Source organism: Penicillium atrosanguineum (assembly GCF_028827265.1).
Source record: "Penicillium atrosanguineum strain IBT 20685 chromosome Unknown utg000008l_segment0_segment0, whole genome shotgun sequence".
Lineage (NCBI taxonomy): Eukaryota > Fungi > Ascomycota > Eurotiomycetes > Eurotiales > Aspergillaceae > Penicillium > Penicillium atrosanguineum.
In genome coordinates, this window is record NW_026623140.1 from 3,835,697 (window position 1) to 3,859,509 (window position 23,813).

The 23,813-nt window shown below is 47.7% G+C and overlaps 7 protein-coding genes across 7 annotated transcripts; 3 read left to right on the top strand and 4 right to left on the bottom strand.

The window, feature by feature from the left end:
* Positions 1 to 3,102: 3,102 nt before the first annotated feature.
* N7443_010990 (transcriptional regulator family TF) lies at positions 3,103 to 4,110 on the bottom strand (the record flags this gene model as incomplete). The annotated part of the gene is made up of 1 exon (XM_056891046.1): positions 3,103 to 4,110. One exon carries the CDS (start codon positions 4,108 to 4,110, stop codon positions 3,103 to 3,105), a length of 1,008 nt encoding a protein of 335 aa, XP_056737537.1.
* Positions 4,111 to 5,839: 1,729 nt separating this feature from the next.
* N7443_010991 (uncharacterized protein) lies at positions 5,840 to 6,431 on the bottom strand (the record flags this gene model as incomplete). The annotated part of the gene is made up of 3 exons (XM_056891047.1): positions 5,840 to 6,021; positions 6,083 to 6,167; positions 6,243 to 6,431. The coding sequence occupies 3 exons, from the start codon at positions 6,429 to 6,431 to the stop codon at positions 5,840 to 5,842; spliced, it is 456 nt and encodes a 151-aa protein (XP_056737538.1).
* A 2,973-nt stretch (positions 6,432 to 9,404) lies between these two features.
* N7443_010992 (uncharacterized protein) lies at positions 9,405 to 14,235 on the bottom strand (the record flags this gene model as incomplete). The annotated part of the gene is made up of 3 exons (XM_056891048.1): positions 9,405 to 11,216; positions 11,272 to 13,842; positions 13,900 to 14,235. 3 exons carry the CDS (start codon positions 14,233 to 14,235, stop codon positions 9,405 to 9,407), a joined length of 4,719 nt encoding a protein of 1,572 aa, XP_056737539.1.
* Positions 14,236 to 17,184: 2,949 nt separating this feature from the next.
* N7443_010993 (uncharacterized protein) lies at positions 17,185 to 17,877 on the top strand (the record flags this gene model as incomplete). Its single annotated transcript, XM_056891049.1, has 2 exons — positions 17,185 to 17,364; positions 17,386 to 17,877. 2 exons carry the CDS (start codon positions 17,185 to 17,187, stop codon positions 17,875 to 17,877), a joined length of 672 nt encoding a protein of 223 aa, XP_056737540.1.
* Positions 17,878 to 17,982: 105 nt separating this feature from the next.
* On the top strand, positions 17,983 to 19,719 carry N7443_010994 (carotenoid oxygenase family protein; the record flags this gene model as incomplete). The annotated part of the gene is made up of 5 exons (XM_056891050.1): positions 17,983 to 18,168; positions 18,232 to 18,355; positions 18,430 to 18,806; positions 18,875 to 19,012; positions 19,078 to 19,719. The coding sequence occupies 5 exons, from the start codon at positions 17,983 to 17,985 to the stop codon at positions 19,717 to 19,719; spliced, it is 1,467 nt and encodes a 488-aa protein (XP_056737541.1).
* A 510-nt stretch (positions 19,720 to 20,229) lies between these two features.
* N7443_010995 (fumarylacetoacetate hydrolase family protein) lies at positions 20,230 to 21,375 on the top strand (the record flags this gene model as incomplete). Its single annotated transcript, XM_056891051.1, is given in 5 exon segments — positions 20,230 to 20,332; positions 20,344 to 20,493; positions 20,573 to 20,709; positions 20,772 to 21,141; positions 21,233 to 21,375. 5 exon segments carry the CDS (start codon positions 20,230 to 20,232, stop codon positions 21,373 to 21,375), a joined length of 903 nt encoding a protein of 300 aa, XP_056737542.1.
* A 1,390-nt stretch (positions 21,376 to 22,765) lies between these two features.
* N7443_010996 (DUF3237 domain-containing protein) lies at positions 22,766 to 23,329 on the bottom strand (the record flags this gene model as incomplete). Its single annotated transcript, XM_056891052.1, has 1 exon — positions 22,766 to 23,329. One exon carries the CDS (start codon positions 23,327 to 23,329, stop codon positions 22,766 to 22,768), a length of 564 nt encoding a protein of 187 aa, XP_056737543.1.
* Between the last annotated feature and the right edge of the window lie 484 nt (positions 23,330 to 23,813).

Genomic DNA, 23,813 nt, shown 5'->3' on the forward strand with positions numbered 1-23,813 from the left:
ATTCATCCAGCACCAGCTCTCGACCCACTGCCGCTTCAGCAACTGCCGGCATCGACCCACAATAACGTCTTATGATCCAGTGAGGGTTGTTGACTACACCGAAGCCGAGTTCGCCCTAATTAGCATAAACCCTTCACTCTCTCTAGTGATTAAGAAGTCAGATTCACCTGAAGCATAGTTAGGTTAGATAGAACAATGATCTCTTTTTGGAGGAGATCTTCTGGAGCATATTCAAGGAAGAAGCTGGAGAATTCGATAGTAGACCATCAGAATTATCAAGGCCTACTATTATCACGTGGCTTCACAGGTCGCCTTGCGAATATACCAGAGCTAGTACCGATTCGTGATGAGGAAAGTGGGCTATATAATATGCATGATTTACACAATTGATCAAGCTACCAGTTTCATAGGTGTTACTGGAATGCGGCGAAGTTTGTCATAACTCTTCTTTGTGTTTCAAAGAATGAGAATAGTCAAAGCCAGTCTCCTTGACATAAATTTCCACCGCCAGCTTCCAACAACTTGGTCAACACTCCTCGCCTCACCCACGCATCTCATAGCACGTACATTCTTTTCGGAGAATCGTCCGGTTTAGCATTTTTGGGTACCACCCGTGCCATTTGCCCACGATAAACTGCCTCGTGAACCCTTTTGACGAGTCATTGCTTCTTTACCACCTGCTAGATTGACTGGAGCGGAAGTCTCTGTGTGACCCGCCTATGCTTGGTCCCAAATTCTATCTCATCCTCACCATTGGTGCCCTAAGATGCCTAGAAGACTTGGAAGACCTGGCCAATGGATTGTTAAATATCGGACGATACTATGTGACAAACTATTTCATGACTGTATCTGCACGGCCACGTGCAGTCTAACGTATTAATCGCTCACTACATTCCTGGTACTTGTCGCCAGAACGCGGCTTTCTTGACGTCAAGAATCGTGGTTCGTGCTGCCTACGCTCTGGTCTTACACTACAGTGAGAGGCGCGGTCATTTCAGTGACTTGGAGTCCACAGATAGAGAGAGAGTTTGGAGAGGGGAGGTTTCCTGTCCTGGACTTATTTATGAGCTTGTTCCTCCGCTGTACCTTGTTTAGAAACGAGTTGCAAGATACCTAGTATTATAAATAGCCTATATTATCTAGTGAATTCTTGCTGGAGAGCCAACATTGGGTCATATCCCGCACAGTCAGAGTACACCAAGGATATCTACAACGCACCTTGTCTAACATAAAAGCGAAAAGCCAGAACATAGGGTAAAGTAACAGCTCTATGACGTAGTGCTATGAAGACCATGCATGAAAAGATACCATATCAGTATTCACTATAGGGAAGATAAATCATGAGCGATGAAAGAGGTAGCTTGAACAAAACCCCTATTGCGAAGCATGGGAGCGGTTAGTGAACGCCACCACATCTATCGTCGGCGCCTTCCCCTTATGCCACCTGACTCGAGGCTTTAGGCCATGATTCACTCCGCTTTCATTCCCTAATTCCATACGCTATTTCTGCTAATATTCTTAGATGTTACTGTGACAGGAGGGTTAAGGGAAAATGGAGCATCAACAGGACAGTAGAGACCCCCATCACATCGAGCCTCGTCAGATAATAGCAACCATGACCTGGACATCACGAGTGATCGAGACCCCGATCCTTGTCATTATTTCTTATCTCGTCTTGACATGTAGTTTGGGCTCTGATTGAATGGAACCGAACGGGAATATGACCCGATGTGGCGTCATACTTAGAACAGACTAGTTTTTTGCACTGACAACAACTAATCCCGACTAGTATACTGAAGGAACCCCGCACCCTCGAACTAATGCAACCCTAGGCACCGCAATTTAGATGATACAATTCTTTCTGCCCCTGGAATATACCTAATCTTAGGGTTGGCACTGATTTTCAGGGTTTTTGAATAATTAGCGATACCACTATGGCCCGATTATTTCGTGTACCCCAGTACAGGCTTGTTACATTCCTCTTCATGGCAAAAGTTCAATGGCGGGAGTAGATAGACTCTACATAAAATGAATACTTTGAAATGATTGAGAATATGGTAGAAATAGCAAAAGATTCAAACTCTTGTAGAAATATCGTTCATATGCCTTGGTATGCACCAGAGGGTCTATTAGGGGAATACCGCTTCTAGGCAGGAATGTGGGTCTCCCCTGATTATAAATTCGTTCGCTTTACAATCTAGACCGATTAAGACAGTAAAGCCGAAAAAAACACGCTAGTCGATTCCTTTTAATTTGTCGAACCCATTCATTGAGCGCTACAGCCAAACTTGCTTGGAGCAACTGAGCTCCGGGGGTGCCTCCTTCAAACCTTAATGAAGACTTTTCGGCTTATCACCGCGACTTTTGAGACCCAGATAGAGTTATCTTCCGAGAGAAAACCGATGTCGTACAGTGACAGTAGCGTGCACACCTCATGGTAGCATGACTCGTGAACATGTTTGTGTTACTCTGCACACAAAGAGTCTCAAAGTGGGCGGCTGGTTTCAACTAGCTCTGGCAGCTTTCTCATTGAATGTTCATGAAAAAGGCATCGAAGTATTGCAGTACAGTTTATAGGCCTCGGGAAAGCGGGTTAGGACAACCATTCAGCAGGGATAGAAATTTCCTAATCCAGAAAGAGAGGCTTTCATACTGGGTTCATTTCATATCACCGCAAATCGACGAGGTGTGCGCATATGGCTTTTGATCACAAGAGACTTTTGAAAGTGCCATGAGTTTTATGAAACTGAGGCCAAGATATATGCAAATGGCATAAATTAAACCAATAAAAATAATACATCCTACTACTGCAATCTAGGTAAATACTTGGAAGTCAAGGTTTCAAATACTCAGTTCTCTTATGGTAACGTGTATCTACATGTGCCATGTTTTGTTCCAAGGTATATGTGATGTGTAAAATAGAACACAACCTCCGTCAACTTCAGCTCGAAGACAAAAACTCAAATGGATGTTTCAGCGAATGGATAGCTCTAGAAGAACCTTATCAGGCCTATACCCAAATTCAGAGGCCGACAGAAAGAATGGAAGGTGACTTTAGTCACTGGACCTCGGAGGATGTGGAACAATGGCGCGACGCTTGAACTAGCAAGGCGAGCCAGTGGTCAGAATACGCTTAGCCTCCTGGGCATAAGTGCATCCGTTATTGACATTGGAGTCGGAGAATCCTGCAGACCACATCATGATTCCACCAAATGCGGGATTGGAGCCGTAGTTACCGACCAAAGTGGCAAGGGCGCTTGGTTCGAGGTAGTATTGTGCACCGCTAGCGGTTCCTGTGGCGCCATCCGGTGCGGCAGGCACACCAATGAAGATTTTGGCATTGGACGACGGCGTTCCAGCGACGTTCGAGACCCATGCGTCGTAGTTGATTGCGCCGTTAAGAGAGCAGCCAGGGTTGTTATAAAACTGGACCCAGAGGTAATCAAACTGAGAGTTTACAATAATTTGCTGCATGTTAGGCTCTGGGATCGGACACTGTGGCGCACCCGTGATGTAGTAGTTGTTAGAAGGGTCAGATACGAAGTTAGACCGAAGCGTGCTAATCAAATACTGGTAGTACTGATTACCACTGGAAGCCTCGATATCGAAATCCCAGCCATTCACGAAGGTGCTGCCAAAAGGTCGAGGAATGCTACCGTTGCTAGTTTTGCCATATGCATCCCAGAGGTTTTGGCCGATAGTTTCAGCCTCCTGCTGTGAAGATAAAGAGTATGCACCAATGGCTCCACCGAGTGAAAGGATAACTTTGACGCCATTAGCCTGGCATGTGCTAATAGCGGCCGCTAGGGCATCGCACTGCGAGGGCTCGCCGGATGTCGAGATAGAGCAAGACTGGCCAATAATGCCAGACGCAATCTCGTTGCCGTTGCCGTATTCGTATAGGAAGGCGAGCACGATGACATCGATGCCAGCAGTCGACATGCAGTACGTGGACAAATCGTTGTTTTCAACGGTGCCACCTCCATTCTGACCCCAGTATACAACGTTCTGGGCGCCAGGTGCACGCCGATTGGCTTTGAGTCTATGAGGCACCGCTGAAACAACAGTAGCTAAGAGGCTCAGGCCGGTAGCCAGAGCTGCGAGGTGCATATTGAATGAGGTCGGTTGGGCTTGAATATAGAATAATGATGAAAATAGTATTTAGAGTCCAACTCTACCGTAAAGGAATGAAGAATGAAACGTTCTTTAAGAACGAGGTGTCTGTGGACTAAAGGAATGTCGTGCGAGTTGGCGATGGTGATGGAAAGAAAGAAGAAAGCAGTGGGATCTGGCTCAATTTATGTTCACCCGACAGAACAACATCGCAATGGACTCTAGCAAATGGAACGTGCTATGTGGGCTTTCCACCCGCAGTCTAAGGTAGTATACACTAACGATCACAGTCTTGTAAAATAGCGGAGGTATTGCCTGGATAAGGGAGGGTAGCAGTCTACCCAGCCAAATATTGTATCCTACCATGGCATTTCGGGCAAATGGGAGATTAAGGTAACTTGTTCGGAAAGTCTGCGGCACCATAGACTCTGTTTCTGAAGAAGCTAAAACCTTGCTTCTACGTTCCCCTGTTTCATCACATCGCTACGGTGCCATGTGTAGACACCTACTGATGTGACGGCGTGAAAACGCAACCCCAAAATCTTACGAATGTCGGATTTCATGCAACAATAAAATCATCCTCCTCTTCTTCGTTGCCATTACAAGATCTCACTTCCTACATTACCGCAACGAAACATCCATGTAGCCTCGAATTTTCTGATCTAACCCTAAGGTCTACTTCAAGAGGGGCCGACAAGGGGCATGTCACCTTTTTTAATTCCATATCATTTGCTGCACCTACGTCCAAGGTCTCAATTGGAATATCTCGATGGGTACGGTATGTTCTGTGTTTGGGTTCTATCTAGCAGACCGTCTCACGGCCCTTAAGTTTAATGGGAGTACTCAGGGAAGTATGAAACGCCCACAGTAGAGAATTTGCGGAAAAATGAAGCGTCTTTCAGAATTCATTCGCAACGGTTGACTGAGAGAAGATTGAGATAATCTATGTAAGTGCTAAAGGAGTTTTCCCTATACTCTATTGTCAACTGTAGTAAGCACCTCACGGTTTTTTACACGATCATTGGCCTATAGTGCGTGCTCCAGCATACCCGGTGCGTATCCGTTAGAGTACACCCTATTAAAAATCAAAAGCTTCTAGGATTTTATAATCTTGACTTCTCTAAATAATAATTCGGCAATTTCCCGATTTTTGGACTATAAGATATTACTTCTATCAGTCGCATTGAATTCTAAAAGTCCAAAAGAAGGCTTTTATCGAGAGGATAGAGATATATCAGGCATCTACCCAATTCATGACAGTTTTTCACCACATTTCTTTATTCATGGTACGACATTAAGAGTAATACGCAGTGACTCTTCCAGACGAACCTCCACCCGCCTCATACAGAGCCTGGGAGTGGTGGTGTGTTCTCCTAGTCGATGTTGCCCAGCCTGCGCTACCAGACAGCCATCGAGCCACCCCCATTTCAATACATAATTAAAATAGGACTTTAATCCTATCGCACCCCATTCGCGGGTTTTGGCGCAGACTAGATGCTGAATCTTCCAACTACGCGACGTCAATGCCGGGTTACATCGGGTAGGCCTATCTGCAAGCTATGATCCCTTGGGACTTCTCCCACATAGTACTTGTGTCATGAAAAATGCATGTTTCATTCTCGCACATAGTTATTCTTGAGACGGGCTGCGACAGTTTGAAATAAGGACAATAAAACAAAGGGATATCCCTATAACCCTACCACATTACAGAGTGTAAGCGACATATTTACTGACACAGGTCCGCCGTCAGGGTGACTGGCTGGGGGCACCCATAGACCTTCTTATGGGCTGGGGTACTGTAGCAGGCGGCATCATTCGCCGCACAGTCAAAGACCTCACAGCCGTCCCCGGGACTGAGCGAGTTGGGATTCGCTGCGAAGGGGTTGCCCCATTCCGTGCTCAGTTCATCTTGAAGAAGGATCCGGTCAATAAAAGATTCCTAGCTAACAGATAGATTAGGTGCACTCACAGTACGCGTAGTCCGGGTTGGACGAGAACGAATAGCCCAAGAAGAGAGGTGTGTCCAACGTCTTTGTCTTGGCGATCTTCACGGTCTGCACATTCCATCTCCGGTCAGTTTCCCTTGCTATATGGAGTATTGCCAAACCGAATAGTATGGAGTAACGTACCGAGCCAGATGCTCTAAATTTCTCGGAGAAAGTTTCCCCCTTGGGAACGGTGGTGAGAGGGCCGGGGGCACTGCCATCGTAAGGGAACGACTGCACATACACGGTGGTGGCACAGTGATTGTGCACGACGGCATTCTGGGCCGAGACCAGGCCGAGGAGGGCACCAAATGTGATTAGGGAGGTCTTCATGGTTGGTATTTTGCTTTTTGTTTTGCAACAGAAGCTTGGATTATTTGTTTCCCTCCTGACAAGAGAAGGAATTAGCGGTATTTATATAGATATGTTGCTCGGACCATAGGTAGTAGCGATGATGTACCGATGGAGTACTTCCGGGATGCCTGACAACCCAAGACATGGAATGGGTGCCATGTCTTGGATTGTCAGGCCACCGCCCGAGGTCGGTCCCACGGCCAATCAACACAAGTGACAGGTGAGACATGCGCATCACCGCCCCTGCATGTATGTACTTCGCATCAAAGACATCGCACCGGGTAGCGTTACATCCACCCCGTGACCCCGCCAATCACTTAACACTGGTTAGAGCTTTTGTTGATGATTCTTCACGTGAGCAAATAATGATTTCAGCGGCGTGAAGGACCTACCAGAATCAAGGAATTCGTCGGTTTAGGATCGAAGATTCAATCAGTTTCTCCGCTCTCGTCATCTATGCGTACCCCGCTTGAACACGATGGAGGATGATGGACCCGCCAGACCCGAGGCTCTCTCCATCCGTCACAAGGTGCCTTCGTAGTTGAGCGTACAGACAAGGGAAATGGGAGAAGGGCTCTGATACGGAGTAGATTCCTCCTTCTTGGGCCAACATGCCCCTTGGTCGACTGGTCCATACCAAAAATCCCATTTTAGTCATGCGGTCACCCCACCTGGTTTAAGTTCGTGCTGTACACAGTGACCCACCTTGACGAACTCGTGTCAGAATCGACCAGGGATTTCTGCAGGTGAGAAGGCAGATTCAAACAACCGACTGTCTTTTACTGTAAGGAGGCAAACAATGCAGCCATGAAACCAGTGCCACGCTAATGCACCGTTCTAGTATAGGGTGTTAAGAAAGAGATGCTGTTCTGCTGACTATAAATTGGCATCTATGCTACGAGGTGCCACGCAGCTGATCAGTCACTCAGGGCGACTATTAATTAGACCTGGCACTTTCCTGGCACTCGCCCGCGGGTGAGTGCCAGCGCGGGCGAGTGCCAGGTCTAATTAATGGATGGTGGGGAAGTTTTGGGAGACTGCTGACCTAATAAATCGAGAAGCGGAAACTGAGGTGTCGAATATGGCTAAACCTAGACATTAACATGGGCCCCGCGGATCCCAAGTCAGGAACCTCCACCTGCGGCGCACCTCCGAGGGCCAGGATCCAATCTCACCGACCCTGACCCTGACCCTGACCCTCTAAGGGCGCACCATGCCGAGGCCTACCTAAAACTACCTTAATATGAAAAAAAGTGTTAATATCTCAGTTTAAGATAGACACTTAGGTATCGTATAGTATTAAGTAGCCTAGAGTTTTAGATATCAGACTTTAGGAGGGTAATTAATTGAAATAAAGGGGTTTTGCTATCGCATGCTTCAAATATATATTAAGATGGGGATGGCTCGATGGCTCTCTGACAAAGCAGACTGGACAGCAGTAACCAACAGACAACACACACACAACCAGCACGTAGTATAGGTCGTCCTGGGGGAGGTCGCAAGTGTCCTTGGTAAGGCCGTGGGACCATACGGGCAATCTTGAACGCAGCAATCCTAAATGAGGCCGTACGGTTTACCGACTGAGGCCATATGGAATGTACTTAATACGGCATCATGAATCAAAGAATACGGTGACAACTGGAATGAATTGGGTAGATGATCCTCCCCTCTCTCCATCCTCATGTAGATGCTATTGCTTACGCCCAAGGTATTCGTGACAACTCAGGCCACAACTGTATTCACAATGCCATGTGTTCCACCACTACAATATCTTTAGTTGAGAGTACCACTTTATTAACCCTTCTAGAAATACTACTTATTCCGAGCTTAAAAACCTATACGACCGATAAATATAATAGTTCATAGTCTACTAGTAGAGATATTACCGAATTATCAATGATTTGGTCGAGATTATAACGTCCTGGGAACTTTTTATTTTTGATGGAGTGCACCACTAACGGACACGCACCAGGGTTCACGGGAATACGCAAGACGGGCCAATGATCGCACGAAGAACCGTAGTGAGCACCTAATACACTTGACGATAGAGTATAAGTCGCCTAGAACGCGACTACTGGAACGCCTCCCACCGAAAAATCATGCCAGACGCGACTAGAACTTTGGAAAGATTGTTACATGCAGCAGAAAAACCTCTACAATTATGCCTACAGCTACCTCTAGCCAGAATCAGAAGATGCGACACGTCTGTTCCTGCCCCTACTCGAGCTGGAGGGATTAGGACAAAGATTGGTTCGTCAGCCAATAATCAGTGAACAAGATCTTCAGAATTGCGAGTGGAGTGCCATGAAAGAACAAATTCTTCCATGGCACTCCGTTTTTAATTCCGAAGAGCCATATCGTTGCCGAGTTGTGGTTGACCCTTCGCTAGTAACCCAGTACCTACCAGAACCGAGCGCGGATACTGATTGCTTAATTGGCCCCTTAAAACCAGAATGAGGTCCAATTTCGATAATCATGTTCTTTGCCGTTGCAACAGATGTCAATTTCTGACAAAGCTGTTCAAAGGCCTGTGAGAATAGGACTGATGCCATCAGGTTCTTCACCTAGTAGTCCGCAGTTAGCGACTCCGTATTGATCAGCTTCCCTTCAACAGTGGAGAGGAACGAAGCCCGAGAGCTCGCATCTGGGCGACCAATTCCTCATAGTGCCTCTGTATAGTCTTGGCCACTTGTATCATGTGGTGAGAATGGTATGCAACTTCTACCGGCAACGAGCGGGACCCAGAAAAAGTTGACCGGGACCCAGAGAATCATGACTAATCTTGGGTCCCGCTCAGCTGGGTGCCCCGCACAACCCTACACTTGATCAACATTCAGGGAACGAATCCGCAGAAAATGCAACAATGACTTTATTCTTTATTCATCGAAGCGTTCAAGCTGAACGCAAATTTGAATCTTTACATAACAACAAACTTGGATGTTTTTTTCCCTTTCAGCCGAAAATCATCCTTTCCAACACATCTTTCTCTCCACTGTGATCCACCAGATTCTTGAACACCCCGCTCTTAACACCCATTAAGTCCTTCGGAGAGCCAAACTCAACCGCCTTGCCGGCATCCAGGACAAGAATCCGGTCGAAATCCGCAATCGTGCTCAATCGGTGGGCGATGACCAGCAAGGTGGTGGCGTTGCGTCCGAACTCCGCGCGGATAGACGTCTGAATCAGGACGTCAGTTTCTTTGTCCACGGCAGAGGTGGCTTCGTCCAGCACCATGATCTTGGGGCGGACGACGATAGCCCGGGCCAGACAAAGGAGCTGCCGCTGTCCTTGTGAAAGATTGAGGCCGCCTTCGGAAATTGTGGCGCCGAGAGATGTAAAGATGTTGTTGTTGGCATTGGCGGTTGCGGTAGCTGTGTCTGACGTCGTTGCGCCGGTGCTGTCTGGGTGTCGTGGCGTGGCAGTGCGTGAAGTCAGAACCTCATCGCCGCCAGAGGTAGAAGAGATCAAGTGCACGCGTGCCAATGCATCGTATAGGTCTTTGTCACTATAGTAGCCGAACGGGTCCAAGTTTGAGCGCACCGTCCCGGAGAACAAAACCGGGTCCTGTGGGATAATGGCTAACCGGCTGCGCAGATCATGAAGCTTGATCTTGGACACATCGAGTCCGTCAATGAGAATTTGGCCTTCGCGCGCTTCAAGGAACCGGAACAGGGCCAGAGTCAATGAAGACTTGCCCGCACCTGTTCGGCCAACCACGCCGATTCGCTGGTTCTTCTCGACGGTGAAGCTCAGTCCATCTAGTACAGGAGGCAGGCCTGGCGCATACCCAACCACCAAGTGGGAGACCTCCAGCCGTCCTTCTGTGGGCCAGGCGGCGGGCGCATCGGCACCGCCTTGGCTCTCAAGCTCGATGGAGGAGTACTCAATAACACGCTCGGTAGCGTTCATGTTCAGCTCGGTGTTGGCATACTGGCGAACGGCCGTTGAGATAGCCGAGTTGTACTGCAGAGCAAAGCTAAGAGCGAATCCTGCCAAAGAGGTTGTGATGTCGGGCACGTAAATGACCAGGGCTGCGGTGAAAGTTGCGAAGAGGGCACCAAGGAGGTTCATCCGGAAGCCAAGCCAGCGGTTGAACAGCCATGTATTCCACCAGGCCTGGGCATGACAGTTGATCTTGTTGTAAATAATTCCAATGTAGGTATCACTCTTGTTGTAGGCGCGGATGGTCACTAAGCCGGCCAGACTGGACCCAAATTGCTCAAACACAGGGCTCTTGGCGATCGACTCGATCCGCTTAATCTCTCGCGCGCCAGCCAAATAGATCAGAGCCAGTTTGAGGGAGACCAAAAGCAGAGCGACAGCAAAGATGATCACCACAGGCGAGACAAGCATGCCGGCAATCAGGACCCCGAGAACCTCCAGGATCTTGGTAATCGTGAGTCCAATATCGTATCCCAGTCGAGAGTCGATCATGTGGAAGTCTGCAGTGAATCTGTTGAGAATTCGTCCAAGGGGAACGGTATCGAGCCATCGGAGCGGAGCGCGAAGCACGGTAAAAATCAGCCCTTTGAACAGGTTTCTCGAGCCCTTGAGGGCGGCGTTGAGCATAAAATAGTATCTGGCTGTTCCAACCACACAAGAAAGAACTGAAATGCCGATATAGACGCTCAGATACTTGGCGAGGTTGTCGTCTCCACGAGTCGTTCTTGTTCCATTCATCGGATGCTGCAGAATAGCAGAGAAATGCTCAGGATACGCTTGTGTGGTGGACGAAGAACTGGTCCAAATATTGACCCACCACGCCTGTTGGGATGAATAATTAGATGCGAGATGTGTTAAGTAGGGGCATTCTACTTACTCGTCCGACCATGAGCATCAGACCACTGAGATAGACCACGCTTGCCAGCAGCCAGTAAATCCAATGACCACCCTTGGACAAATAAGCCGCATATACGGCTAGCTTGACCTTGCCAGTCTCCCGCTTCTCCTCTTCAACAAATTTCCTAGCGGCTTTGGTGCTCGTAGACTCAGCCGCAGCCGTACTCGGATCCTGACGAGAGGTATTCGAGATGACTTTCTGAAGCGTCGTTTCTTTGTCACTGAGAATCTCATCGCCCTCCGCGGCGACATGGTTCCCCTCCGCAATATTTTCTGGCAGGATATCTTTCAGGTGATTTGAATTTTTCAGCTCATCGATCGTGCCCGCGTACTTGACACAACCGTTTTCCAGAAGCACCGAGTAGTCCGTACGAGGAAGACACAGAGCAACATGATGCGTGACCAGAATCCGAGTGCGATTCTGACCAAGTTCTCCAGTAAGAGCATGTTCATAGACATGACGGCCCGTGTGGGCATCCAAGGCGCTGAAAAAGTCATCCATAATAAGAATGCCCGCGCGAGAATACAATGCCCGAGCTAAAGATACGCGCCACCGCTGGCCACCGCTCATATTGACGCCATTGGCGCCAATATCTGTCATATCGCCATCAGGAAGCATATCGAAATCTTTTTGCAGAGCACATGCGAATAGCACCTTCTGATAGCGCTCTGGATCGAGTGGCAGCCCGAACAGGATATTGTCTTTGATCGTTGCATTTTCAATCCACGGAATCTGGGCAACGTAGGCTATGGCAGAGTCAATGATCCAGTTAGTGGAGGTTGCCAGGTGATCGAAACGATCACTGACAGGAGGGGGAACGGGAACTTTGACAGTTCCTTCAAGGACTTCGCATTCTCCCAAAAGGCATGAAAGCAGTAGACTCTTTCCAGACCCTGTTCGACCAGACACTACACTGAGACCCTTCATGGGGAAAGCCACATCCAAACTGCGAAGTGCAAATCGGTCCTCATCCACTGCCTGGTCTTCTGTTTGATCTGCGGGCCATGCCACCGAGGCATTTTCAAAAGCAATATTTTCGGCAGGGACCGTGTTGGTGACCTTATCAGGCGTGTTCATATACTTGTCAATGCGGTTTGCACTGACTTTGGCTTCCAGACCATCCGCTATCAGTTCTGGGATAATAGCCAGCGATTGCTCCAGGGAACCAAAGACTGACATGGCTGTGAAAGCGACTGGCGCCTCCAGGCCACCATTAATCAGAGCATAGACTGTGAGAGACACAGCTGACAACCCAACAGGCCCGAGAATCCAAATTGAGATCAGGCCGATTTCATAGAGGAACGAGGTCCACAAAGCCGTCAGCTCCGTCTCCCGCACCTCCCCAATGCTTTTCTGCCACTGCTCCTCTAGCGCACAGAACTTGATATATCGGATTCCTTGAAGTGCCTCCGTCACGACGGCCATTTTTTGATCTCGGGCCTTCATCAGTCGGTCTTGGGCAATGGAGTACTTCTTGGCGACGTAGATATTTAGTGGTGTGACGAGAACCGAAATACCCAGACCGGCCATTGTGCTGCGCCATCCAAGAATTTTGACCAAGAAGCCACAGCCCAGGAGCACCTTGATTGTGGCGAGCGGGATGAGGTAATTAAAGGTTGCAAAGTCCGCAATCCTCCTAGCGTCCACGGCAACAAGATTGATGACGCTCTGTCGATTTTTCTTCAGAGTCTCTTCGGCGTCGTCTTCTTCTTTCTGCTCTTCCAGTAGTGCCTTGGACAAGGCGTCAGGCTTTCTAGCCGCATTGTTGGATTTCTTGGTATGCTTAGCATCCTTCCTGCGCATAGCCTTGGCAAAGATCGTGGCAGATAGTTCCTCGTAGATGGGAAGACCGAGACGATGGCAAATCACCCAGAACATCCAGGCCTCAACACTGGAAGCCGCCAGCATCAGGATTCCCAAGGCAAGGACCCAAATCCATGATTGGGCAGCAACCCACGACTCCATTCCGCGGGCTTCCATGGAGTTTAAGATACTATACAAAGCGACGTGGGGACCGAAACTCAGGAAGCAGGCTGCCAGCATCCACTTCATCTGCAGACCAATGGACGTGTAATGAGCGAAGATGATCGCTTTCCAAATCTTTCGCGATCCCAGGGCTCGCTCGAAGTTGGCTCGCAGGCTGTGTGCGCGCACGGGCAATGGCAGCTTCGGAAGACTGTCTATATCCAGTGTCCTGTTTTTAACTGCATACTGGAGAAGAGTGCTAGCCCAGGAAAATGTGAATCGGCTGAGTACTGAAACGGTCAATTGCTGGTCTACAAGTTGGCCCTCGAAAAACACGTCGGGTCGGCGGGGCAGGAGAGCGCAGAACAAGCCTCGGAAGACTGCGCAGGCAATCTGCACGATCAGCAGAACAACCCAGGCGCGGATGTGAGGACTATTTTTGTGGTCGTAAGAGGCCAGGGCAATCTGTGCCCCGGGAAATGCTACGGCGATGAAACTGCCCCAAAGTGCATAGCCGGCGTGGTCAAATCGTCGTGTTGGCCGCGGCTCCGTGAAAAAGACGACCGTTTGAATGGAGAGAAAGACCTAGATTTGAATCAGACCTATGTTCACCGAGACAAATTTATTGGACTGAAAGCATACCCAAACACCGAATTGCAGCCATGCGAGCGACGCAAAGTTGGTGCTGTCATTGAACGTTGTGAGAACGGCCAGAGCCAGCGTGACTAGTAGTCCGGAGATCGAGGTTAGGGTGATCAAAACTCGCTGCCATTTATCCGAGAAGGCTCGCAGCGATTCCTCGGTTGCCTCGCCGTCGTCATCACGATAGGCAACCCTTGCCAGTGACTGCTCGTCTTCCCGGGCCGCCTTGCGGGCGACTCGGCTAGTGATACCCTTGATAGCCGGAATACAGATCAGACCGGCTAGCAACACGGCCAGACATCCTATCGCGAAGGACATCTCCTGCGGATCAAGCATTTTCCATGTGGGATGATGGTTCACGAGAGGAAGGGTGGAAGAAGATGGAACGGATTTTGCGATATTCTCAAACCCTAAGTCAACGTGACATACAGGCGGGGAAGATCCATGATTCTTCCAACTAACTAATGCCTCAACTTCTGAGTCAGACTGATTCCTAGGATTAGATCATAGTACGCGGAAAGGCGCCAGATCTACGCCAACCATCGATTTGGACGTAACTCACCTCCAACACTTATACGCTTCAGTCGGTGGCGGACTCTAATTTGAGGCAAATCCCGCGCAAAGCAGTGGAGTCCAGACGCTCGTGCCTCTTGCACTTCTCTAGCCACGTCACAAGCGGCGGAACCCGCCTGAACTACATATATGCGGTCGATAGGACGTGCGCGCACAGCCTCCAATGACCTAATCTCGGTTCAAGACCGCCCTTCACCATATCCGCTCCAAGGCGTCCCGTCACCACACTCCGCTCGATCTCCGGCCTGCCCACTTCTAATATTTCTGCCTTCTTTGGCCTTATTTGGCCTAATCCTGCCAGATTTTTTTGCATAACTCTTAGCTTATTACCGTTTTTTACCCCTGTTTCAGTCGAAACGCTTATGAATATTATTTTTTAGATCCTTCGCATATTTAATAACAAAATATAGTATTATTAATAGGTTTGCACAGTGGGTTTGTCGATAACATTGGTTATTGTTGGACAATAAGGGCGGTGATACCACGAAGCCGTTCGTGGCGCCAACTAGGCTTTGCGTACCCCCTTAATGTCTTATATCGCTTTATCCAACTGGTCGATCCAAGTTGGACAAAGGAAGACTCTTAGGATAGACTACACACTGATGTAGCCTAAACGAGAACAATTCACGCTTTAACTTGTAGAGGAATGATCACGCTGACTAAGGGTTGCTTTTACCCTTTTGTATGCAAGACAAGCAAGAAAGGAACTTAGGCAGTTTCTGTTAGACCACGCAGTAGTCTCTAGGTCAGGATGGGTAAGCGAGGTAGACACCTTCATATGCGTGTAATACAATGTAGTGAATTGTAAGATAAACTGAACGCTGGCCCTTCTCAGGTCCAGCGGGGCTTCACTTAAATACAGACTGGCCCGGCTGCGGGCGGTGAAGCCCAACAACATGATACTGCCATGGCATCTAAGTATGCCTCAGGCCGTAGTTGGTATCGTCAGTCAGTGGTCCTGACAGGTCCCCCCTACTCTTCTAGGGCCAAGGTCCATTTTGGTCACGTGACCACAACAACCATCTTCCTCGCGCCAGGATATATACTGAATGTCCAACTAGGGTTTAGGGTTTCCTAGCCTAAACCTAGTTTGTCCTCTTTTATGTTGAATAATAAGAGGATAGATCCACTTATATATATTGGTCGATATTCCAACAATTATTAATAGATAGCTTTCACTATTTAGTGGCGGTTGAAGATACGGAGCTTACGGAGCTCGCTAACTATAACTTAATCTATAATAAATAGCGCTAGATACGTTAGTAGGCTTATCGGTATTAGGAGCGCGGTATCTAGACCTGTTGGAATATCGACCAATATATATAAGTGGATCTACCCTCTTATTATTCAACATAAAAGAGGACAAAACTAGGTTTAGGCTAGGAAACCCTAAACCCTAGTTGGACATTCATTATATATCCTGGCGCGAGGAAGATGGTCGACAATCACGTGACCAAATGGACCTTGGCCCTAGAAGAGTAGGGGGGACCAGTCTCCTGGGGGGTGGATGGCCCTTCTTTAGGGGTAAATGGCACTCGCGCTAGGGGGTGTGTATAGGCGGTCAATACCGCCTAGATTCTTGGCTCTTTTCTATTGTGATAACACGGCCTTGTATGGGGATACGAACGGTCACGTTACCCTACTTTTTCTGCCATACGGCACCGCCCTTAAGGCATATTTCTATCCTTTCGTACACTTACTTAGCAATACACACCTTTCCACCTCCAGAATCTCACTATGCTGTTCTATCTGCTTCTACCCCGCTTGATCTGCGTTTACTATGCCTTGTCTATGACATCACTGTCTATGATCTGTACGCTTCCATTCAGTTCTATTACTTCTCTTTGAGGTATTTCCTTTGGTCCGAAGCATATGATACCGAGGTATATTTGTCTATAAATACGCGATGAATTACTAGGTAGAAGAATCAGACTTTTCACTCTCTTTGGAAACTGCCTAAGTTCCTTTCTTGCTTGTCTTGCATACAAAAGGGTAAAAGCAACCCTTAGTCAGTGTGATCATTCCTCTACGAGTTAAAGCGTGAATTGTTCTCGTTTAGGCTACATCAGTGTGTAGTCTATCCTAAGAGTCTTCCTTTGTCCAACTTGGACCGACCAGTTGGATAAAGCGATATAAGACACTAAGGGGGTACGCAAAGCCTAGTTGGCGCCACGAACGGCCTCGTGGTATCACCGCCCTTATTGTCCCACAAGACCTAAAAGGCGCTAAACCGGATATAGAAGTACGATATATAGATAAAGGATTTACGGAAGAAGGGGAAGTTAGTCCTTAATAGGAGGGTATTTAAGGGTCGAGATAACTATAATTATTTCGCGAAAAAAGGGCGCTTACGTAAGAGGAGTTCCCTCCAGGTGTGGCCAATTTCCTTCTTCATTGCCCGGAGGATGCCCCGAAAATCTTCGACATTTTGATCAAACACCGCGCGGTTAAAAAGTGCAACTTTACGGGGTCTACGCAGGTTGGCCGCATCATCGCCAGCCAAGCAGCAATGGCACTCAAGCCAGTCTTGCTGGAACTAGGAGGCAAGAATTTCACCATTGTCCTGGAGGATGCCAATCTGGACTTGGCAGCCGTAGAAATTGTCAAAGGTGCATTTTTGAACGTAATTGAAAAATATCTTCACCGTCGGATTGATGTCTTTCAAGCAAAGCTCATATCTATTCATTCATAGAACAGAATGGCCAAATTTGCATGTCCACGGATACGGTCATTACCGCAAGTGCCATTGCTCCTACTCTGGAAGCTAAGATCCTCTCCTTGGTACAAAAGATCGATCGCACGTCTACAGTCATCTCACCGGCTGCCAAACTCAGACTGGAGATGCTGGTGGCGGATGCCCAAACCAAAGGAGCGAAAATTTACACTGCCCCGGTTCCATCGACCCCACTTTAGCCTCAGAACTATCTCCCGACTGTTATTACTGGCCTCACTAAGGAAATGATATTATACGAGACAGAATCATTCGGACCGGTTGTTGGCATCTTAACGGTTGATTCTGGAGCTGAGATCATTGAGATCGCCGAGCAGGCTACTTACGGCCTATCAGCCTCTATCATCTCCAGTAATCACTATCGCGCGATCAAGTTGTCTGAGTCTATCAAGGCAGGAGCTGTTCACATCAACTCAATGACTGTGCATGATGAGCCAACTTTGCCCCACGGAGGATATGGCGAAAGTGGCTGGGGCCGGTTTGGGTCTAAGTGGGGAATAGGGAGTTTGTGCAAACCAAGACTGTCATATTACATCCGTGAAATCACCTATGTTATCTCTGTTCCCGGTGTCTCCCCGGTATTTCCAGATTCCCCGGGATTTGGGTTCCGGCTCCCCGTGCCCCAGTTTTATTTCCAATCGTGGGGGGCTAGACGCTTGCAGAGGCGAAAATGAAACGTATTTCAACCTTGTTTGGTCCTTTTCAACTGTTGAGAAAACATTTCGTATTGGTCACACACCTCTTGTGAATCATTTCTAGCGTTCCATTACATGGCAAAAATGGCATCCCCAGCTCCCCAGCATTTTCCTGACCGCCCTCAATTCTCAGACTTCATGAAGCCATGCCGATTTGAGGGAGAGGTGCAACACTTGGAGGTGCATGGGGATATCCCCACTGACATCGAAGGTACTTTCTACCGTGTCATGCCTGATCCTCAGCTTCCGCCTTTCATTGAAAATGATCCTGTATGTCCTCTAAATTTACTGCTCGCTTTCTATTCGGTACCGCTCAGACACTAATATGATTAGTGGTTCAACGGAGATGGAAATGTCAGCGCATTCCGTATCAAGAATGGGTCTGTGACCTTCCAGCAAAGATTTGTTCGCACCGAGAAGTTCGTCCGCGAGAGGGAAGCCGGTCGCGCGCTCATTGGTAAGATGATTCCGACCGATAGTTCTTGTTGAGCTACTCTAGGAAGCAGGCTAATCAGAACTATTCTCAATTAGGAAAATATCGGAACAAGTTCACTGATGCGGTAGAATTCGCTGTCAGAAGTACTGCCAATACCAATATCGTCAGCTTCAATAACCAGCTCTTAGCTCTCAAGGAGGATTCTCCTCCGTATGCAATGGATCCGGAAACTTTGGAAACAAAGGGTTTATATACCTTTGATGGCCAGCTTCCTAGCGTGACTTTCACTGCCCATCCAAAGACTGATCGAGTGACTGGAGAATTGATTTGTTTTGGTTATGAAGCCAAGGGAGACGGCACTCCCGACATTTGTTATTACACTATTGGTCCCGATGGCAAGTTTACTCAGACTGTATGGCTAGTGAGCCCTGTCTGTGGAATGATACATGACTTCGCAGTGACGGAGAACTGGGTAAGTTTTGCTCCTTGTCACCCGTTTTTGGCATGATGTCACCATCTAACAAAGAGTCTTTGTCTTAGGTTCTTTTCCCTGTGATTCCCCAGCTATGCGACCTTGAAAGGATGAAGCAAGGTGGAGAACATTGGCAATGGAGCCCCGAGACTCCCTTCTATATCGGAGTACTCCCCCGCTACGGTGCCAAGTCTTCAGATGTCAAGGTAAGTAAATGGATTTATGGAATTAATTTTTTCCGCTTTACTAATGTCTCACACGCAAATCATAGTGGTTCACCTATAAGAACTCATTCCCTGGCCATACGGCCAATGCCTATGAGCAGAATGACGGCAATATTGTCTTCGATCTTGGACTGAGTGACAAGAATGTCTTCTATTGGTGGCCCGATGCTCAGGGAAACTCGCCAGATCCTATGACGATTCATAGCCAACTAACACGCTTTACCGTGGACCCAAAAGCTCAAGAAGGAAGCCTTCCTGAACCAAAGGTTCTGCACGATGGCAACTCAGAATTCTATCGCATTGATGACCGGTTTTCTGGAAAGAAATACCGCCATAGCTACTTCGATCTCATGGACCCCAGCTTGGGAACGGACTTCCCAGCAATCGGCCCGGTCATGGGCGGCGGATATCCTCCCTACAACGCGCTGGCACATCACGATGGAAGCACAGGCAAAACAGAAGTCTACTTCCCGGGGCGCACACATCTGGTGCAGGAACCTGTTTTTATCCCGCGGGCCGGCTCTGCAGATGAAGGCGACGGATATTTGCTGGCCTTGGTGAATAATTATCGCACCATGTCTAGTGAATTGCATCTTCTAGACTGCCGAGATTTCAACAAGGCCCGAGCGAGTATCTTACTTCCTGTCAGACTCAGGGCTGGTTTGCACGGAAACTGGGTTGACAATTAAAGGAGGATCAGTACTTTGTTAGCTCTTATAGATAAAGTCAGACTGTTGAACGAGAGGGTCAATCGTAAACCTTGTTACTTCTTGAAGTTCCTCCTTCGGGTCTTATTTAGTCTTCATTCGTGAAAAAATGGGATTATTGTTGCCATTTCGTCTCAGGCACTGAATTCCTAAAAATCTACTGCGATTCACATCATCCTAGTTTTCGCACTTTACCTCAAGATATTCAGGGATCTTCGGGAGTTTCGTCAAGTTTTCTTTTTATCTTTCACAATAATAACTAGTTTCGAAAGAAGATTGTGAAGGGCTTGTCAATTTGTTTTCTGTGCCTGGACGCATATGTCTGCATTGCTGTTGCCGGAGATCTGTCGCCACCGGGAACTACGGGGTCGATCCCGGCCTTTCCCCGCTCCTCCACCCCTCATGGGACTCGTCATTCCGTTCCTATTAAAATATTGAAAACAACCCCCTCACTTCACTTTTTATCCTTCAATTCTATCCTCTAACTCAATCATGTCTCTTACCTGGAAACGTCTAATTCGCTTCGAGGCCATTGATGGCCGTATCCTACGCGGAGAGCCTTTGTTGCCCAAGAACAAAGAGATCGATCTTGGATGTAGATTGAAGCTAAGGTGCTTGTCGGAGATGATATTTACGATGTCACAGGCAAGACCAAATTGTCAGCGGAGACGGCATTGGTCAAGAAAATCCTGTCGCCATTGGCCCAGAGCGATGTGCCTATCTTGCGCTGCGTTGGTCTGAACTATGCCAAACACAGTATGAATAGACTGGATGGACTATTTTCGCTGTTATTCCTTTCCTAAGGAATCTGCTGATGTTTGAAACCCCATTATAGTCAAAGAGTCAGGACGCAAGCCCCCCACGTTCCCCTTCATTTTCTTCAAACCCACCACCACTATTCAAGACCATGGTGAACCTGTGGTGAACCCTAAGATTGCGCAAAACGACCAGGCCGACTACGAAGGAGAGTTGGTTCGTTATACACTATCGATTAGAATTGCTTATATTTTGAAGCTGACCAATCTTGACCTTAGTGTATCGTGATTGGAAAAGATGCCAAGGACGTCCCGGTGGAAGAGGCCCTGAACTATGTCGCCGCTTATACTGCTGGAAATGACGTTTCCTCCAGAAAGCTCCAGCGAGACCCTGCCTACGCTGGTGTTGTTCCGCAGTGGGGCTTCTTTAAGGGCTTCAACACTTTCGCCCCTGTCGGTCCAGTGCTAGTAGCCGCCTCGGAAATAGCAGACCCAAGCCAGCTACAGCTGAAGACCATTATTGATGGTGAAGTCCGTCAAGAAGAGGGTGTCTCCGATCTTCTATTCGATTGCAAGTATCTGATTTCATACTTGTCTCAGGGTACTACCCTGCAGAAAGGCAGTGTCATCATGACTGGGACTCCCGGTGGTAAGTGCGCCAAACCAACTACCTTTGATTTCCTTCACATCTAAGAGACGCGAGAACCAACAAATGATCCGTTTCTAACTTTCTTCTCTAGGTGTCGGTATTGGCTTGACCCCTCCCAAGTACTTGGTTCCTGGAACCCAGATGGATGTGTTTATTTCAAAAATTGGCACCTTGCGAAAACAACGTTGTCTTTGCTTAAATGCTGGACATGCCTCGAACCAGATTATACCATAGGGAAAAACGAAACTCTTTTACGACATTGGAACGGTCATCCATCTGGCGAAGCAATCAGCAACATCTCCTTGCCCACTTCGTCTGGGCATGAAGTACCCAGCTGACCAGAGAACTTGCCAACAATCCAAGACTAACTCGGAGTAGAACAAATTTGTCAAAAGGAATACTTGGAGGAAACTTAAGCCGAGAACATTACTGCAAAACACTCCATGATGTAGAGATGCCAATCTGACTCTAGTATATTGTGAGGGATCGAGGTCGTTCGTCTCTACGATCACAACTCATTAAAACAGCATGTAAGTCGCAATCGTGCCTTAAATTATGCTAGGTCAAAAACATCTTTGCTACAGAAAATGATCAAGATACTTCAGCCAGCTCAGCTCTGAATCTGGACAATCATACCGTCATTAAACGTGGTTTGGCTTGTAACAATCTCTGCCGCCGAGAGATTTTATTTCCATTATCATAGCAGTGGATCGAATTGTCGTCTTTTGGCGGTTGTCTTTATTCTGCTCGAAATACAAACCCCCGCCTTCCCAGGTGACAAGGTCCCAATCGGGTCTAAGGTCTTTCAGTGGATTCGCTAGCCGCTTTGAAGGACCCTTGTTTGATTATATTGAGACACCACTCCATCATGTACTCATAATGTGTGCAATCTTCCGAGTAGCCTTGTTGGGCGGCATCTTTTAATAGGTCACAGTACAGCCGGCCAGTGGTAACACATTCGATTCTAGCGAAAATCACGAGCTCAATTTCGACCACTATTGAGACTAGATATGGAAATCAGCGAAAGAGTCGAAGTTGACATCGACGTTCTGTTTCGCCGTTGAGCCCCAGTTGAAGAACTCTCAATCGAAGGATGGGAAAATCAAAGAAAAGCAAGTGTGACCACTGACTTTGGCCCAAAAATTGAGAATTCTCAGTGGGACAAAGTTTGGCAAGCCACTGTGGGGAATATCCTCCTTGATCTCCGAGGTCTCGGATCTTTCGGGAGAGCCGGGTTACTCCTGTCATTTGATCTCAATCCCCGGAACGTCGCTGAAGGCTTGCTTTATGGTTCTAAGTAAATCCGACAGGACGTCAATGGGGTTATGTATGGACAAATATAAATTCCAGAAACTCCATTACGGCACGCTGCAAATGTCTTCTAGAATCGTCTTGGAGACGGAGTGGATTTTCTAATGGGAGGACCAATGTTTTTGAAGAACCTGGGGAGAACTATAAAGTTATAGCAAGGCGGAAGATGCCCGCAATGAAGGGGGAGTTAAGGATGCATAGCAAATGGTGGTCGAAAACCCATTGAGTTAGCAAGGGTAGGTATGCCTAGGTTAGACCGGGAGAAAAGTCTGTCCACGCTGGGATCATATCCACAAATCATCCAAAAGTTGGGTCAGAGCGTCCTACAAAGGAAGGCAGCGTAATAGGCGTCATGATAGTCGAGCAGTCGGAGCTTTTTCCGCGCTCGATCTTGATTGCTACCGGAAGATCTATCCGTTATACTTTCTCTTTGGACCAAAAAAGCCAAATTCATAGATATCAAGTAGATATATCCTTGTTCTCTGTGGAAAACTTCAAATCTAGGATTGGTGCGCGTGTACCAGTCCTTGCCCCCATTTGCCATTGACGTGGAGGAGGGATCCGCGTCTTCAAATACGAACTTCATGGCCTTCTGACTGGCTCGGCCGTAGCCTTCGTTGATAATGCCGATCATGGTTCCATCATCGGCTTGGATCGAGTATCGTGCATAGAGATGCACCACGTCATCTGAACGCACCGTGTTCCAGTCACCTCCCGAATTTGGTATGATCTTGCCGTTCAACTTAGGCCCGGATATACTGCCGTCGGTAATGGGGATGAATCTTCTGTCTCCGGAGACAGTAGAGCCAATTTCAAGAGGATGATCTAAGTCGACATGTAAAGTGAAGCTGTACTCCAGCTGGGGAGGGACAGGCATGATGGCGGTAGAGCGGGATTGAAAATGCGATGCAGCAAAAGCAGGAGATAAGGGGTAGAGGTTGACTGTTTGTATAGATCATTGGTTAAACTTATACTTACTTATCGTCAACGATGAATAATATATGATTTAAATGACATATGGTTCCTATCTATCCCCGGTTAATCCCGTCCTCCTCCCCTATGTCCGATACCACCCCCGGATCTCAAGCGAGATAAAATCTGAAGTGGGGATTTCATCCAAGTAATATGTTGAGAGAACGAGATATTTCAATTAATTTAACCAGAAGAATTCTACACAATGTTTTACAAATGGTACTTATCATAAAAGCCACAACAAGCCACAACAAGAAATATGGGTTCGAAAGCCCTGTCCCAACCATCGGCTTTAGGTAATAGAGAGACTTTAAGGTTGTTCTCATACCTTGATTGCGGAGAAGATGACACCGAACATTGAAGCGATAGCTTTGTTAAATCGAACGAAA